Below are 19,351 nucleotides of genomic sequence, written 5' to 3' on the forward strand. Positions count from 1 at the left end.
TGGAAAAATGTCTTGAACCCTTCTCCCCATGAATCCCAGTCCCTCTAAGTACCCAATATTCAATTTGTGTGTCTGTACCTATTTTTGCAAACTGCAGCACACAAAAATGTGTTCTTTCAACCAAATTCTCTTTCAACCAAACACTGTTATTCACATTACTTTGACATCTGCTTTTTTCCCCTTACCAATACAAATCATAAGACACTCTCCAGTTTGAATGTATAGTTAACTGATTTTTAACTCATTTTTTCCTAAGAACTGAATGATATCCCCTCATATGTATGTACATATTATGTACCTAATACAGATGTACAATAATTTAAGAATTGCTAATGATAGAAGTTCAAATGGTTTCTGTGTGGTTTTTACTTTTCACTTAACAAAGAATGGTGCAATGCACATCTCTTAACAAATACCCTCACATTCTTTTTTAACAACCCAGAGGGATGGGGGTGGAGGGGTGGTGGGAGGAGGGTTCAGGATGGGGGGACACATGTGCACCTGTGGCTGATTCATGTCAATGTATGGCAAAAACCACCACACTATTGCAAAGTAATTATCCTCCAATTAAAATTAATTAATTTTAAAAAGCATAAAGAAAATTATATATATATATATATATATATATATATATAGGATTGTTTTTTATTTTATTTACTTACTTAAAAATCTTATTTGGCAAGACCCCCCTGGAGAAGGGAATGGCAACCCACTCCAGTAGTCTTACCTGGAGAATTCCATGGACAGAGGAGCCTGGCAGCCTACAGTCCATGGGGTCGCAAAGAATTGGTCAGGACTGAGCGCCTTTCACTTTCAAATTTCATTTATTCTTTTATTTCTGGCTGTGTTGGTCTTCATTGCTGTGAGGGCTTTTGTCTCGTTGTGGCAAGTGGGGGCTACTCTCTAATTGTGGTGTGAGGGCTTCTCATTGCAGTAGCATCTCTTGTTGTGGAGCTCAGACCTTATGGCTCCTGGGCTCAGTACTTGCAGCTCCTGGGCTCTAGAACTCAGACTCCATAGTTGCGGCGCATGGGCTTAGCTGTTCCGTGGCATGTGGGATCTTCCCAGATAAGGAATTGAACACATGTCTCTTGCATTGATAAGCAGATTCTTTACCACTGAGCCACCAAGGAAGCCCTGGTTGTTTTTTTTTTTTTTTTTTTTTTTTTTTCTTTTTTTTTATGTTTTAAAATATTTATTTTTTAATTTGCTCTCTCCTGGTCTTAGTTACAGCAAGTGGGATCTTTAGTGTATTCTTAGTTGCAGCATGTGGGATCTAGTTCCCTGACTAGGGATTGAACCTGGGCCTCTTGCATTGGGAGCACGGAATCCTAGCCGTTGGACCACTAGGGAATTGCCACCCTCTCATCCTGATGCTTATATTTCTGAATTCACCATCCTTCGAATTGGCATTATCTGGTGAACATACCCACGCTAATCATTTTAAATTTCCATACACACACACTATCTGCTTCCTTTCTGCAGATACAGCAAATCGTGTATCTACCATGAGTTTGTGAGACTGCCCAGGGTCCAAGTGTCTTTGCCAGATTGGTATTCTTCAGTCCTTTTAATTTTTGCTAATCTCTTGGCAGAGGAGTGGCCTTCCATTGTTCTGACTTGCATTTCTTTGGCTGTTACTGAAGTTGGTCATCCGTTTATACATATATTGCTTCAATCACAAGAGTATCTCCTGCAATGATAGGACTTACGTTTAATTGGGGAAGATGGAAATGTTCTAGGTGCACCTGTGCTCTTCCCCATCCATCCTCAGCTGCTCGCTAATGACGACTGCAAAGCTGACTGATGCCATTATTCCTGCCCATCCTTGGCTGCCCTCACTCTCCTGTCCCTAGAGGGTGAGGAGTTTTGGTCTCGAGGGGTGTGGTGATGGTGGAGGTGGGTAGAAGTTCTTCCCCGGTTGATGACCATCTCCTTCTGTTCTCTTCCCTTCCAGACACAACCCAGATGAACAACGCAGTGCCCACCTCCCCTTTGCTCCAGCAGATGGGCCACCCGCATTCCTATCCCAGCCTGGGCCAGATCTCCAACCCTTATGAACAGCAGCCACCTGGCAAAGAGCTCAACAAATACGCCTCCTTGAAGGCAGTCGGTAAGCACCGTTTTGTTTCTTCTCTCTATCCTGTACTTTTCCGTTCCTTCTACATTTCCTTATCTCTAACTTTTTTCTACTCCTCTTTTTGATCTCTCTCATGTGTCTATCATCCATCATCTTTCTATTATCCATCATCTATCCATCTACCATGTATCTTCTATCCATCCAGCATCTCTTTCTCCCTTTTGTTTGTTTCTCTCTGTCTCATTCTCTCTCTCTAATATATTCTGGGTCTCTGTACCTGGGACACAGTTTACTAAAGACCAGAGGCCCCTAGCTGTTTTGTCTTGGCCCCAGGTCAAGTCCTACCTTGTTGTGTGGGGCAGGGTGGATGGGGGAAGAGGAGAACATGGATACTCATTTGATCCCGTGGATACTCATTTGATCCCGTGGATACCTCAGCCCCTTCACCATCGAACATCTGCCCAAGTGAATCCTCAGGGAACCTGGACATAGGATCCAGGGCACTGGTCTTTGAACGTCCTGCCCTTTAGTGAAAGACTCTCACCATCTACCCAGTGTAGCCTCCCTTGGAGAAGTCGGTAAGCCTGCACATTCCTATCTCAGGCAGCTTCTGGTTTCCAGGTGTAAATATTTCCAGGTTGAAGGGACAGCCTGGAGCTCCTGTTATCTGCATTCTTATCAAGTCTGGGACATTGCATTGGTGTTCTTACAGAACATTGCCTCACTTTCTCATAATGATCCAAAGAGGAAGGCATAAATATTGCCCCAGCTTTCAGATTAGGAAAATTGAGACTGAGGAGGTTAATTTAACTTGCCCTAAGTCAAGCAGCCTGGGGGCAGTTTGAGCTTGTGTTTTTATCACTCCAGAGCCTGTGTTCTTGCCACTACCTTCCCACAGCCCTGGGGTGGGGGTTCAGTCCGTTCCTCTGATTCATACATGAGGGAGTGTGATGGTGACCTTGATGATGACCCAGACTCCTGAACAAATGACTCATGGCCACTTTCTATAGGATGGAAGCAGCGCTCACAGAAAGTCAAGCCTTGGGGCAGACAGAAGACACCCAGACTATGTGCTTTCTTTTATTATCAGCTTCTCATTCTATCTTCTCCCTCCTCTGCCAAGCTCCTCTTTGAAGATGAGATAGAGCTGATCAATTCTAGTGTGAAATATCCTAATTCCAATACACATTAAGGACAGAAACTAAAGCAAAGACATGATCACGTGGCTAGGCTGCTGTCATAACGATGGTCTATGGACATCAGACTCAAAAAAACAAGCATATTGGTGCCCTGCAGACAGTCAGGCCCAAACTTGGAGCTTAGAAATCTATCTATAGGAATTTATATTCCCTGATATCCTAGGACTTCCGAATGGAACCTTTTGAAGAGGGTTTGAGGGGTGCTTATAATTCTGAGGGTACAGCTTGTGCTTCCTAAATCCCAAGCCTCATAAGCTCTCACATACCAGCACCCCATGTTTCCTGTTGAATTTCTCCACCCAACTCAATCCTTATCTACATCTGTGACCATGAAGTGAAAGTGTTAATCACTCAGTCATGTCCCACCCTTTGAGACCCCATGGACTGTAGCCCATCAGGTTCCCCTGTCCATGGAATTCTCCAGGCAAGAATACTGGAGTGAGTTGCCATTCCCTTCTCCAGGGGATCTTCAAGATTGAACCTGGGTCTCCTGAATTGCAGGTGGGTTCTTTACCATCTGAGCCACCAGGGAAGCCCAGCAGTGACTGTAGATTCCCTCTATTCCGTATTGCATGTTTGTATAGCACATGCATCCTAAGCATGTTCAAATAGACTCAGATATTACAAGGGAGGGATGAGGGCTGTTGCGTAGGAGAGAAGTCTTGGCATCTGTGCCAATGTACCTGCAGAAGCCTTCATGCGCTACTCGGTGGTCTACCTCTGTTTCTTGAGTCTTGCATTTAGGTGATGACTAGCATCTGCTGTTATATTTGATTCTTCTTTTGACATTAAAAAAAATCCCACCCAGGCATCTTTTTCCTTTTGAACAGGTCCCATTACCCCAGACAACTCATTTCTTCACTTAGGCCCTGTGTTTCCTTCCCCCTCAGCACCCTGTAGCTCTTGGATAAATCATAAACGGATCTTCCAGCAGAGTTCCTTGATTCTGTCCAGGCTTGGCACAGGGCTCCTTGGTACAGCAAATGTTTGCAGTGCACTTGGAATTAAATTTGCAGTCTGAAAGTTTATTCAACATTCCTTGAGTAACCTTTTCTCCCACAAAGCAGGAACTCCTGAAACGTTTGCTGAATGAATGAATGAATTTATCTTTGACCCCCAACCCAAGAATAGTTTAGTTGGAAGGGAGCACCCCTATATCTTCTAAAAACTCTGAAGGATCTCAGATGAAGAACCCTCCTCAATCCTGGATATGACTGATGTGGCCCTCTTCTTCACTGCCCTTCTTTTCTATTATAGGAGTTCACAGGCTTTATCTGAGTCACAGATGGTCTTGTAATGGTCTTGTGAGGTCCAGTGTGGAGCAGACTGAGTGACTGCCTGCCCAGTGGGTTACCCAGGAGTCCAGAGTCTGCCTGCCCAAAGGAAATGCAAATCCCATAATAAATGTTTTTTCAAGGGTTCTTTATTAAGGCATAATGTGACTGTGGTGTGAAGGATGAAATGCATTTCATTAACAAAATCATTACCACCCAGGAGAGTTGTTTAAAAAATGGTTTGCTGTGGAAAGTTCTGCAGTGTCTGATAACCAGACTCATTTCCTACAAAATTCAATTCAGTCAATAAGGAGAGGCTTGGACAGCCTTTAGGGTTAACTGCCAAGTTCAAAAATATTTCTGGAAAATCGGTGTTCTCTTGGAGGCCTTAATATTCAGAACCTCAAGGGGGTTTTGGTCACTGAAATCCCCTGGCCTCGACTTCTTTGTGTGAAAAATGAAGAAGTTTAACTCTGTAGTTTCCAAACTCCATTATGATTTTAAAATTAGAAAACAAAACATTTCTACTCATTTTAGTTATTAGAATACCCGTGGACCATGAAATATGTCTCATTCATTCACTACCAACTCAGAATGGGAACTGTTGGTAGTTCCTGAGATAAATTCTTCCAAAACAGGCCTTCCCTTCTTTTTTATTTTATTTTTATTTTACCTTATATTATGGGCTTCCCTGGTGGCTTAGTGGTAAAGAATTCTCCTGCCAATGCAGGAGACATGGGTTAGAACACTGGGTCAGGAAGATCCTCTGCAGGAGGAAATGGCAACCCACTCTGGTATTCTTTCTGGGAAAATCCCATGGATAGAGGAGCCTGGCGGGCTACAGTCCATAGGGTCACAAAGAGTCGAATATTATTTAGTGACTAAACAAAAACAGCAATCTTATATTTTATTTATTGTTGTTTGCTTGTTGAAATCACACTCATTCATGTTTAAACAGAATTCCTTTCTCTCTGTGATTCAGGGATTTGGGAATGTAACATCCCGTCCTGTATACCATGTGGCTGCAGAATGGTCTCTGCTCCCAGGGCGTTCCCTGCCCAGTTATTGTAAAATATTAGCAGACACTAGGGAAATGTAAGAGGCTAAACCTCCCTGAAGGGAAGGAAGTGAAAGTCACTCAGTTGTGTCTGACTCTTTGCAACCCCATAGACTGTACAGTCCATGGAATTCTCCAGGCCAGAATACTGGAGTGGGTTGCCTTTCCCTTCTCCAGGTGATCTTCCCAACCCAGGGATCGAACCCAGGTCTCCCATATTGCAAGTGGATTCTTTACCAGCTGAGTCACAAGGGAAGCCCAAGAATACTGGAGTGGGTAGCCTATCCCTTCTTCAGGCGATCTTCCCAATGCAGGAATTGAACTGGGGTCTCCTGCATTGCAGGTGGATTCTTTACCAACTGAGCTATGAGGGGAGCCCTAAACCTCACTGGTGTGCTGCAGTCTATGGAGTCACAAAGAGTCGGACATGACTGAGTGACTGAACTGAACTGAAACCTCACTGTACTCTGTACAAGAAGGAGTGATGGAGTTGAATAATTATTTGTCCAAATCATTCATTCATTCTCCAATTGTTTAATCTAGTGTCCCTCAATTGTAAGTCCCACTGAGTCAGGAACAAAGTCTGTCTTTCATTGGTGTATCCAAGGACCTAGCACCACGTAGCACAGTTCATGCCAGCTAAGAGGCAGTCCAAACCTCTTCACTCTCCCCATTGATAGCCTGGACAATGAAGGTCCATGTGCCCAGACCCATGACTCCCATAATCCGTCAAAGAAAGATTCTGTTTCACTCAATTAACTTTCCTTATTCAGTCAAGAATGTGAGATTAAACAGTTTCAAAGTGTTTGCTACCAAAAGTCAAGAAGTGTGTGTTGTTCTGGACTGAGCCAAACTGTACCCTTTCGACAGTTCAGTTAAGCACGCACATCCTCTGGCCCGCACCCCACCCCCCACCCTGTGCCGCGGTGGTGGCAATGTGAGGACCCACTTTCTGGTTCTTCATTGGTCAATGTTTACAAAGACAGCTGTGAAAATATCCCTAAGGGTCACCTGATGGTTCAGAGTTGGTTGTTTCCTGCCTCCAAAACTGGGAAAAGACCACTTTTTTATGTAACTCCTGAGGGGCTCTGGAAAATGGAAAATTGCCTGCACATTGGCATTCAGCACCAGTGGCCCCAGGGCTCATTTTTCCTCAGAGTGTCTTGAGAGTTGAAATCCTCAGCTACTGATGGTTCTTGACCACGTGCCCTTTAGATGTTTTTGGGCAACCTAGCTGTCCAGTGAGTAAAAGAGACAGGATGTACCAGCATTATTGATAAAAGGTAGTGTTTTCTTTTTAAATTCCAGAATTTAATAAGAAAATATTTTCTCTGTTACTCTTTAACAGTCTGTGGACTCTGTTCCCAGAAGCTTGTTACAGTTTTCCAATAGCGCTTTTTAAAACCACAGCAACAATGCACTTAGGGATTCTTTTTCACTCTTTCTGTAGGAATCATGTGTAAAGACCCTAAGTGATGCATAAACCCCTCAACTTTGAATTAACCTCTACTAGTTTTTGTTGTTGTTGATATGGAAGAAAGGGAGCTAGCATCACTGGATTCCCAAATTGTACGCCTCTGGGGGAGGTATCAGTGCCAACGTCAAAACATGGGGAAACTGAGGCTCAGTATAGTTAAGTAATTGTTCCAAAGTAACACCTGAAGAGCCAAGAGTCATATCTAGGGTAGCCTGAATCAGGTCTTCTTCTTCCCATGAAATGATGCTGTCTTCCACAGAGCAGTTTCTGGCACCAGAAGGATCTTACCAGGCCAAAAAAAAAAAAAAAAAGAAGATTGAAGAGGTTCATTCTCCTCTTTTGACCGGGAAGACTTACTAAGGTGTTAATTATTTTTCTTTCATTTGTTTGCTTGGAGGTAAAAATTTTCTCATTATGCTAGTATGATTGAGGCATAACACATTTAAGGTATGTTATAGTTGAGGTATAATTTAATATGTATAGTAAAAGACTCAGATCATAATTTTATAATAGTGTGATTATTGAAATATAGATATGCTAGTCATCAACATCCCAGGAAGGATAAGAAATATTTTCCTCTCTCAGAAAGTTCCCTCATGTTCTCTTCCTCCCAATGCCTAAGGCCCATCCTCTTTACATAGGCATTTAATTTTTCACCCAACAAATGTTTAACTAATTCTCACTTTTTGTGAGAATCAATTTTGTGCTTGCGTCACCAAACACAAAAGGGTACTTAAAGTATACATTTGGTAGCTTCTGTACCATCTTATTAAGTGCCCTTATTAGCACTGGATTTAATAAACAAAACGTGTTACTGCCTCACCAGAGTGCAGCCCTGTCCTGGGGGGTGGAGACAGGGATGTCTACCGTGTGTTTCCTGCCTTCAAGGCAGTGATGTATTTGACTTGGGAGCAAATGGCTTCCTTGGAATTAGTGACTCAGTGACTGTGTCAGGCTTGTGTCCACCCACACCGGAAGATCTAGGGCTACATCGCTATTTCCAGATGTCAGTGATCCTGGTTCAGAGGGAGAAGAAACATTCAGGGCATCCCGGGCAGATCCCGCTTAATATTAACTTCGTCACTCTTCGCCTGTCACTCCAATTTCCCGACTATTGAGTGATGAGCATGTAGAGTTCATATCCGCAGGGGCAACGTGGCAATTTGAGTGTCCTTTGGCACGCCTGGGGAGGCCAACCAGAAATGCTTAAATGGGCCCGGATCTGTGCTCTGTAATCATTCAGATCACAGACTGTTCCCTGCATCTCCTCCCAGCTGGCAGCCGGATATATCTCTGGAAATTATGCAGAAACGTTGAGGACTTGGTTTTTCCAGGTAGCTTCCTAAGAAAGCAAACGGGAGCTAGTTGCGCACGCTGATTAGTCAGGCCGCCAGCCAATGGGCAGAGGCTGCGGCACTGGTACGCGCGCAGGTTTGCCCCGCTTTGAGCAAAATCCCTTAGTACAGAGAAGATCTGTGGAGGACCTGGGTAAGGCGTAGCCGGAGCCTTTCTCACCATCCTTTACGAAAAGGGTTACACTGTGGGCTCCTGCTATCCTGTGAGATTTCCCCCAGGGTTCAGCCAGTACATCTGAAACGGAATTAAATCTGGAGAAACTGATTTACAATAAAAATTCCAGGCATTAGGGATTCTCACATAACAAGCTTGATCCCTTTTGCATTAAGGGGAACTTTCTTACCTTAGGAAGAGTGACTCCGTGGAGAACCTTGAATTCATTCATTCATTCAACAAATGTTTTGCAAACACAGATTGTGTGGTGGGCACTGGGGTAGGGTGGTCTCCACCCCACCTGGTCTGCTGCCTAGCATTTAAAGTCACAGTCGGCAGAGCCTAGCCTGCCCCAATCTTGAATATGGAGCTAACAATGCACCCCCTGACTCCCTTTTAGCAGGGGGATTGCAGTAGAAGAGGATCCAGATTTCTCTCTTGACCACAGAGCGTTGTTATTAGCCACTGTGACTTCTTGTAACTAAAACTTTGCCTTCTTTCTTAGAAGGTGGAAATTTAGAGCCAGATTCACCACCTAAGAATTGTCTGTCTCTCTCTGAATACATCTAGGCTTTTTCAAGGGAAACCTTTTTTGATCCTGTGTTGGGCATTATTTCGATCATGCTTCAGGACCTAGGACCTTGCAGAGAGAAGTGTTCACATAATCACAGTTGTGCGTTCACTCCCCCGCCTTGTTCCCTGAGTCCCCTGAGACCTGCCCCCCGCCCCCCCCCCCCACACAAACTTACAGGCTGCGTCTGAGATGCCAACAGCAGCATCTGGGTGTGAGGGCTCCGTGCACGTGGGTAGCCGGTGAACAGATCAGCATCTCTCCATTGTTATTTTTTAGGAAGTTCTGAGGGTGACTGGACAGTGGCGACACTTCAGTCACCGAAAGGTACCGTATGGTTTTTTCTAGCTCTTTTGTCTAGGTGTTGTTGGATTTGGCGTTGATCCATGAAGGCATAGAGCATCCCACTGTCTGTGTGTGACCCAGTGCACACGTGTGTCCATGTTGGCTGGATCTGCAGGTCTGTCTGAGTTCCAGTGTGTAGGTGTTGTGTGTGTGTGTGTGTGTGTGTGTGCGTGCACCTGGGGTGGCGTGTCTCCAGGCTGTTGCTAAAAAGTGTGCTCCTCTTCGCTTCCTGATATTCATTGCCTGAAAGAAACCGTCGCTATCAGAAGCCATCCCAGGTAAGACATCCAGGAAATGTTTCCCGCCCCACCCCCACCCCCCCCACTTAGAAAGCTGCACAGGCAAATGGCAAAACATAAGGTGATTTAATGCAGGGGGAAAACAACTTCTGAGGGAGTGAAAAACAGATTGTTGGCCTTGGGTCTTGGGATTGACTAGCCTTTTGGGGAACAGATGCTCTTTTTAACTCTCCTGGCTATCACGATGAGCTGAAAGTTAAGGAGTTAGGCCACTTGAGTCTGTGTGTTAACTAGCTGGCTGACAGAGGCAGGTGGTAGTTATAATTTATTCACCCCCTGCTATGTGCCAGACAGAGGGCCGGGCCCTTGATATCATTGTATCATTGAATTCTCTGATGACCCAGCCATATGTGTGTTGTCCTTCCCATCCTTTAATAAGGACCTGGGTGTCTGATCGAGTCTAAGTCTCGCTTATCTAAAGTCAGCTAGCTACTAAGAGATGGAGCTGAAATTTGAACCCATGTCTGCCTAGGTCTAATATTTAGTTATTTCCCACTGGGGTGTGGTGGGAGTAGCTCTTTTCCAGAACAGGCCGGAAATTCAGTTATCTTCTTTCTTCACTTCTTGTGCTTGGTTGAATCTGGTGGTTGGCAAGGTATAGCTGACCCAAGCAGATGGAGCTCAAACTTTTTAGTGACCTTGAACTGGGAGACGTTAGAAGATATTGCAGGGCTGTAGGTAAGGTACTGGTAGGGCCATTTTGCCTTCTCAAAAGACAGTTCTGGTTTCCACCTGGAGACTGGATCAGGGGAGGGTGGATTGAAGTTGGGACCACACACCGGGAAGTCATCCAGGTGGGCAGTGCCCTGAACTGGGGTGGTAGAGGATGAAGAGAAGAAAATGGAGTGGAGGGATAATGAAGAGACTGTAGAATGCGTGTGAGAGGAGGGGAGGGAGCTGTGGGCCGACCTGCAGTCCTCACCTTTGAACCCCTTGAGCGTGTATCAGCATCCCCTGGAGGGATGTTGAAATCTGCTTCCTGGACACCATCCTGGAGCATCTCATTCACCAGACCTTGAGTGTGGCCTGAGGAGCTGAATTGCTAACTGGTTCCAAGGTGATGCTGATGCTGCTGGTCTGGGGACCATACTTTTAAAACCACTGCACTAGAGAAATCTTGCTGGGAAGCTAAGCCCATAAGACGCTTTGATTGGATCTCCAAACAGCTTTCTGTGGCTTGAGAGTTCTGAATAGGGTAGTTTGACCAGAATCCCAGAGGCTCATAAGCAGCCTCAGCAAAGAGGGGGGAATGGAGAGGGCAGCCCCTTATTCCAGAATTGGGAGAAAGAGAGAGCTTTAGACCCTCGTGTCTAATGAGAATCCCTTGATCACCCAGTCGTTGCCTTAAGAGAGGCAGATTTTTAGGTCTTGTATTAGATAATAACTATTCACATGTCAACGTCCATTTTTAGAAATGCAAACAATTTGGAACATGACAGACCTGCTAATTTGAGGCATAAACTATTTTTTTCCTTCCTTGGTGAAAAACAAAGCCATTACGATGCCCGTGACAGCATCCATATCCTGATACCAGCCTGTTATTGTCGGATGCATTTAGAAAATATTTCAGGATGGGTCAGAAGCAAGAGCTTAGAGGCTATTTTTCTACTCCAACCAGGCTGAATTCATCTGTCCTTCTAAATGCACCTTTATTTATTCTGCTTTATCAGGGGAGAATAAAAGAGGTTCCAGAGAGGGGGCCTCTGGGGTCACTGGTCTTCCCCTGTTGTTTTCTACTCAATCTCCAGACCCTCAGTCTGCCTAAGGTGTGGAGTTTGTACACCTGTCAGCTTCTTGAGGATTTCCTCAGTGGCTCAGTGGTAAAGAACCCACCTTCCAATGCAGGAGATGTGGGTTCGATCCCTGGGTCAGAAAGATCCCTTGGAGAAGGAAGTGGTAACCCACTCCAGTATTCTTGCCTGGGAAATGCCAGGGACAGAGGAGTCTGGCAGGCCACAGTCCATGGAGTCATGAAGAGTCAGACACGACTTAGTGACTGACAGAGCACACACACCAGCTTCTTGAAAGGGAGGTATAAGCAGGACATATACCTGGGCTTAGCTTCAGACACACCTGGGCTCCGTTCATAGCCCCATCTTTTTACTTTCTCCAAGTCATTCAACCTCTCTGAGCCCCTCATTTCTGATCTACAAGGTGGCCACATCACTATCACCTCCCTCCTAAGGTTGTTGTGAGGATAAGATGAGATAACATGTGCAATACATGTCACAGTGCCTGGTGTGTTGAAAGTGAAAACACATATCATAGTAACATGTATTATTAATACTAATATTATCAGGTGAGCAAATTAAAATTCTGAAAAATCTCATGGTAAAGAAACTATCAAACTCTGTAAAATCCATCATTTCCCACACACTTTAAAAAATGTATTTATTTATTTGGCTGCATTGGGTCTTAGCTGTGGTGTGTAGGCTCAGTAGTTGCCCTGTGGCATGTGGAATCTTATTTCCCCAACCAGGAGTCGAACCTGTGTCCTCTGCCTTGGAAGGCAGATTCTTAACTACTGCACTACTCTCTCAAACACTTTTGACATCTGATCTCTTTTCTATCAGTAAAGCCAGTTCATGTCTTAACATCCAGAGTGTGATTGTTGCTGTGAACCCACTTTACAAACACCGGGTGAGGGATGACTGTGTCCAGGGGAGGTTGGATAAAGAAGTAGTAGCTGAGAAGGAGAGAGGACAAGGTCCCTGAAAATCCAAGTATCCTGCTTCCACTTGCGTTGACTCTAATTGATTTTGGAGGGGAATCCTATCTGTTGCTGCTGCTGCTGCTAAGTCACTTCAGTCATGTCCGGCTCTGTGCGACCCCATAGACAGCAGCCCACCAGGCTCCCCTGTCCCTGGGATTCTCTAGGCAAGAACACTAGGGTGGGTTGCCATTTCCTTCTCCAGTGCATTAAAGTGAAAAGTGAAAGGGAAGTCACTCAGTTGTGTCTGACTCTTAGTGACCCCATGGACTGCAGCCTTCCAGGCTTCTCTGTCCATGGGATTTTCCAGGCAATTGTACTGGAGTGGGGTGCCATTGCCTTCTCCCATCCTATCTGCTAGGAAATGGCAAGACAGATCTTATCAGTTTGCGCTGTGGGCATATGTGCGTACTCAGTCTCTTCAGTCGTGTCTGACTTTTTGTAACCCTATCTACTATAGCCCGCCAGGCTCCTCTGTCCATGGGATTTCCCAGGCAAGAGTACTGGAGTGGGTTGCCCTCCTGCAGGGGATCTTCCTGATCCAGGAATCAAACTCGAATTTCCTGTGGCTCCTGCATTGCAGGCAGATTCTTGGACTGCTGAGCCGCTGTGGTAGCCCACCTTGCATTACTATATTTGTTTTTTAATACCTGACGTTTTCCAGGCAAGTGTCCCCCTAGTGGTCACTGCTGGAGGTCCGCGTGCCCAGCCCTGGGTACTAGTTTGAGTGTGTCCTTCTGAGGTTAAGGACTTCCCAGGAGGCGCTAGTGGTAAAAACAAACAAACAAACAAAACGCCTGCCAGTGTTCGAGACACAAGAGACACGAGTTTGATCCCTGAGTTGGGAAGGTCCCCGGAGGAGGGCATGGCAACCCACTCCAGTATTCTTGCCTGGAGAATCCCATGGACAGAGGAGCCTGGCTGGCTACACTGCATAGGGTCTCAAAGAGTTGGACATGACTGAAGCATGTACGTACTGAGGCTAAGCTGGGTAGATGCCATTCATGCTAAATCCCCCCAAATCTTGCATGGTGGCCCTGGCATATAGTAGACACACAACATACATTTTATTAATAAATTATTAAATGGAGTTGGGCGTTGCATTTGAGGGGAATCTTGTCTTTTCTGAAGAGGCCATGGGAAATAGCAGAAAATCAACCAGGTGGAAGCCAGGAAGCCTGTGTTTAGATCCAGTGCTGCTTCTATTCTATTGGCTGTCATGTGGAGCCCACAGTTCTGGTTGCTTCTCCTATAAGTGGAAGGCAGGGATCCTTGATCTCATTGGCCCCTCTGTCTCCATAAGTAAAGATCCCAGGCTTTACTCTGACTGACCACTTACCTCTGAACAAATTGTTATGGTGAGTGCAATAAAATGGGTTATTTGTCATCACTGGAGAATGGTTGGGGGTAAGGAGTGGAGGGGTGTGTCATCCAAACCACGTGGATTTAGAGTAGAGGCAGCATGGACCCCCATCTGGGAGTTGGGGCTCTTCCTGGGAGTAGGGTGAGTGAATGATTGGTATTTGTATCAGTTAACCATTGTTATACTAATGCTGCATAACAAGCAACCTCAAATCTCATGCCTTAACATTATTTAGCTCAGCACTCATTGGGGTCGGGGTCCAAGTGCCAGTGGTTTATGTTGATGCAGGAGATTCTTCTAATCTCAACTGAGTTCACCCATATACATGGGGGTTGCCTGAATGTTGGCTAATGTAGGCTAGTTTCAGCTGGAAAGACTGGGGTGACTTGGTTCTGCTCCAGCTGTCTTTCAATCTCAGAGAAGGTAGTGCAGACATGTTCTCATTTAGGGGACAAAGGTGCAAGAGAGCAGCCAAATGCCAAAAAGCACTTTTCAGGCTTCTGTATGTGTCATGCCTGCTCACCTTCATCAGTCATATGGATGGACTTGGAATCCAGTGGTGAGGAAACGAGATCCTTCTTTTGGGGGGGGTGAATTTCAAAGTCACATATAAAGAATATGGATGTAGGGAACAGGGAAGAATGGAGGTCCTTCACCTATTCATCTAACACAGGGTACCAAATCTTATCATCTACTCTGAGATGGTCCTTTGCTACAGTACATTGGAAGGAGGTAGGTAGGATTAAGGAGAATTAACCTTTATTTCCTCCCTTTAAAAAATCACCAGATGTGTAAAATTTCACCAGCTGGGAGGTTGATCACAAGACAAACCAAGTAATGAATTTCTAAAAAGAAATATCTCCATCTATGGAGCAGGATGAAAGGCAGTGAATGAGTTCACAGTTTCCATCTAGGATCTTTAAAGACAGGGGATGCTGTGGTCAGCCATGGATGGACAGTGAGGCCATCCATCTTTATTCAGTAGCCTTTCAGAAAGAAGTGACTGTTCAGCAGGGCTGCCTAAGGGAAGAGACAGAGGGCTTGAGGTTTCATAGGTCCGTTGGCAGCAAGACATTCACAGAGAGCTCCCTGCAGCCACAACCAAGGGGCCAATGGTGCAGGTGGACAACTTTGGTACAAAGCCCAAGCCAGGAACTGTTTCAGAACCCTCTCAACAAAGGTAGCAGGACCTCCACATGGGAGCTCTCAGGGCAGGGATATAAAGGGCCAGGCTCCTGTTCTCCCATCTCCAGTTTTCTCTCTTGGAGAGATAAGGCTTCAGGAAAGATGTACAGCCCTCTAGGAACAGCCAGGAGTCCCAGGTTTCATTAGAAACTGGTTCAAATGTGATTTTCCCTCCTTGTATCTCTGCAGCGAGGCCCAGAACCAAGTGAAATGGGGCTGATTTGCCATAAAGACAAATCTTTCCATCTTCTTCCTGGCTCTCTTCTGCCTGGGAAGCTGGGCTTTTTTCCCCCTGCCTTTCTATTTCTGCCTGCTGAGACAGCCCCAGAAGCCTCTGTAGCTTTACAGCATGCATTTCAAAAGAAGAGAGAAATACCTGGGTGTTTTTTTAACATGAACTGTTTCGCCTTTTATTTTTTAATTCAGCTTATGATGGAGAGAAATAATGTAGAGACCAAGAAAACATCCCTATATAAATAAAAGGTCAGTACTGTCCTAGTGAACCAAAAGGCCCCCTAAATACAGTGGCTTAAAAGAAAGAAATATATGTCTGTTTCATGTCATAGCCCCAAAGGGAGTGGTCCAGACTGGTAGGGCTATGTACTCCAAGCTGTCACTCAGGGACCCAGGTTCCTGCAACATTGTTGCTCTGCAGACCCTCTACTGTATTATCCTTGTCTGCACTGTTAGGGTTAGTTGTTGTCATCGCCTATGGGAAGGGGGAGATAGGACAACCAATTTTCTTTTAAGTGAGTAACGTGAAGTGGAAATTGAATGCATCACTTCTGCTAACATTCCATTGGTGAGAGATCAGCCGCATGGCCAAGGTTAGCTTCTAAGGAGGCTGGGGAAATCCAGGGCTGGGTGGCCATGTGCCCAGGAAAAAATGGCAGAAGAGTTCTGGGAGACAAGTAGCAGTATTTACAATATCGTCTCATGTGGGGTATACATTTAAGGAGTCCTCCTGTGCACCATGCACAGTGGTTTGTGTTTTCATGCCTCGTCTTGTTTACTTCTCTGCGGCACTCTGCAGAGTAGGTCTTCTTATTCTCATTTTATATTCTTTTTATTTTTTGACAATGAAGCAATAGTGGCTACTGTCTAATGAATACCTACCATGAAGCAAGGACATTAGTACTTCACATTATACAGTATAGTTCACACGATGCTCTTGAATACACTAACCCCCCACCACATAGGCAGGCATTGTTATTTTTTTTATCGGAGGATAATTACTTTACAATGCTGTGTTGGTTTCTGCCGTATAACAGTGAAAGTCACCCAGCATTGTTATTTTATTTTCAATTTTATTGGGGAAGCTTTGAGGAACTTAGGTAACTTTCTGAAGGCCTCCAGCTTATACACTGAGATTTGAACTCAGGTCCGTGTGCTTTCCAAGTTCATGTTCTTTCTACTGTATTGTAAAGAAGAGTCTACAGTTACAGAAAGCAAGAGTACATTCTTCCAAACTCTGCTATCTGCTGTATAAACCTGATGCACTGAATCCTCCAGGCTCTCAATCTCACTAATCTTTCTTTCTCTCTCAGCCTTCTCAGATCTTATTGCTGAAGTCTCACCCTCCAAGACTCTACTGTGGCTGTTGAAATCTCATTGTAGGATTCAAAAGCAACACTCGGAAACCTTTGTCACCATCAAAAGTGATCTCTGCCCTCTGAGTGGTGGGGAGGGGAGAGTGGAAGCAGAGGGAAAAGAATATTGGTGAATATCTCAGAATGGGATCTCTCCACTTGGCATGGAGAGAATCAGTGTGATGTAGCATGAAACACCCAGGCAACCGCATCTACCTCATTGGCTTGGGGTGGGGCAGGGAGCCAATAAAATGAGATGATTCGTCTAAAGCACCTGGATGTGCCTGGCTGGAGCAATGATGAAGCTTCAGGCTCCTCCCAGTTCTATAAGAAGCATATAGCATCTTACCCAACCCAGCTCTGCAACAGGAAACCACTTGTGGTTGGTGGCTGGCCAGCACTCCAGCCAATGCCAGTGCATCTCAGAGGAGGTGAGACCCATACTCTTTAATGCAGTAGCCAGCTGAGTGTGAAGGACCTGGTAGGCAGTCTTATGACACCCCAGCTCCCTTTCTCCTGTCCCACTTTAAGGAAGAAAGCAGCAAACAGATCTTGGCTTCAGGGAAAATTTGAGACTTCATGAGATTTCCAGTTGTGACATTTTGATATCGCCTTGTGTGAACAAGCTTTACATGTATATCTCAATCCCTAGTGTTTTGAGAGGAGGAATCAAGAAAAGTGTCTTCACCATGTAATTTTCACTCTGCCCTCCATCTTCTTTGGAGTTTGGGGAAAATGTTTTCTAGTGGATAGAAACTTGTTAAGGAAACAAGAGTTTCTTCTATCAGGTGGGCAGATGGTTAAATAGTGGTGACTGTTGTTGCCACAGATTCGTAAATTCCAAGATAACTTGGAATTCAGCCAGGTTCCCTGGATTCAGATCCCAGCATTGTCACTTGGACACGTTGCCAAAGCTCTGTTGTTTCAGTTTCCCCATTTGTAAAAGGAGACCAATAATAGTACTGATCTCATTAGGATATTGAGAGTGTGAAAGTGCAAGTGTTAGTCGCTCAGTTGTGTCCAACTCTTTGCAACCCCATGGACTGTAGTCTGCCAGGCTCCTCTGTCCATGGAATTCTCCAGGCAAGAATACTGGAGTGAGTAGCCATTCCCTTCTCCATGGGATCTTCACAACTCAGGGATCAAACCTGGGTCATACTGCACTGTAGGCAGATTCTTTACCATCTGAGCCACCAGGGAAGCCCTTGAGAGTATTAAGTGGGGTAACAAATGTCCATTCCCTATCTGGGTACCTGGGGCAGAGCATACACCTAAAGGTGAGCTCTTAGTCAGATTACAGGTTACTGCTGGGGGAGCTGGGAGGGAGTGCATCAGCACAGCCTGCTGCTGTCTCCAGGCAGTCTCTTTAGCCAATCCCTGCCTCCTGCACCTGCCTCCATCCTAGTCCCCTAAGCTATGGCTGATAGAAAACGTTCATGCCTCTGCAAGTTTCCAGCCAGGGGTTTCGAGCTGGGCAGCAACCTGGTTCTCCTGCCCCAGAAGCTCCAGTCTGTCTATCCCTGTGAAGCCCAAGTCATGAAGCCTTCCACAGTGTGGACGATGTATTCGAGAAACAGAACAAATTGGAAGTTGGACACATAGACACACACACAGAGGAGAGCCCTGTGAAGTCAGAGGCAAAGACAGGAGATGCTGCTACAGGCAGAGAATGCCAGGATTACCGCCACCACTGGAAGCTGGAAGAGACAAGGAAGGATGCCTCACTGGAGCCTGCAAAAGGAGCACAGACCCACTGACACCTGGCCTCCAGAACTGGGAAAGAGTCCATTTCTGTTGCTTGGAGTTGCCTAGTTTGTGGCAACTTGCTGTGGCAGCCGTGGGAAACCAGTACACTAAGTGTGGTCATAGCAAGCGTGGGAAGGACGAGGGTGGACCAACAGCCAGGGATCAGGTCAGGCAGACCGAGTCACGCAAATCATTTGGATTTGATTTGTAAATGTGATGGGAAGCTTATTTCGCTATATTCTTGGACCAAAGATAGGGATATGTGGGGAAGTAGTGAAAGCCTAGGTTGGGACATTGCTTACCAGGTGAAATCCATCACCTGAGACCCAAGATGAACACCAACTGAGAAAGAGCTGTGGGAACCTCTCCTTAAGATACCTCTGTCCCAAGGAAAGAAGGTAGGTGGGAGGCCACCTGCTGAGACCCTCAGCTATGTAGCTTGTTTTGAAAACTGGTTATTACCTTGACTCTCTTCATCTCCACGGAGGCAAAGCTCCATCCCACCCAGCACCTGTACCAGTGTCTGCTGCTAATTAAGAGAGAGACAGATGGAGGAAGGTACAGTTTAATTTTATAGCCTTGGTTCCTTCAAGGCAATTAGGCTTATTGGAAGGAAAGCACCTTTTTCATTCTTTCTTCCTCTCTTTAAATGAAGAAAAATCAAAACGGAGAGGACCAGTGTTGTTGAAAGCCTCACACATCTGTTTCCTGGTCGGCTTGTTAGCCATCTGCCCACGAGGTACCCGAGATGATTAGGTTAATGCATTTACTCACGGGGCTTACAAAGCTGCTCAATGAATCTGTGATTTCTTTCACAAGTAGTTTTTTAATATACTAAGACAGGGACCATAATGCACAAAGCTGAGAGTGGCCAGGTAAGCATTTCTTTCCTGTCCTTGATACCTAAATCAGAGGGAATGAGAAAGAGGATTCCACAAAAATTGCAT

The 19,351-nt window shown here is 45.3% G+C and overlaps 1 protein-coding gene across 3 annotated transcripts in view; it reads left to right on the forward strand.

Moving 5' to 3' along the window:
* SHISA9 (shisa family member 9) overlaps positions 1-19,351 on the forward strand; it is a 348,748-nt gene that overhangs the window by 320,935 nt on the left and 8,462 nt on the right. The window contains exons 3-4 of one of the 3 annotated variants that reach the window (XM_055561825.1): positions 1,958-2,113; positions 9,447-9,494. In XM_055561825.1, the coding sequence (XP_055417800.1) occupies positions 1,958-2,113; positions 9,447-9,494 (204 nt within the window). Of the gene's footprint in view, positions 1-1,957; positions 2,114-9,446; positions 9,495-19,183; positions 19,280-19,351 lie in introns of those variants that run through there. The other 2 variants (XM_055561826.1, XR_008707547.1) reach the window with 2 other exon arrangements.

Source organism: Bubalus kerabau, chromosome 23 (genome assembly GCF_029407905.1).
Source record: "Bubalus kerabau isolate K-KA32 ecotype Philippines breed swamp buffalo chromosome 23, PCC_UOA_SB_1v2, whole genome shotgun sequence".
Taxonomy (NCBI): Eukaryota; Metazoa; Chordata; class Mammalia; order Artiodactyla; family Bovidae; genus Bubalus; species Bubalus kerabau.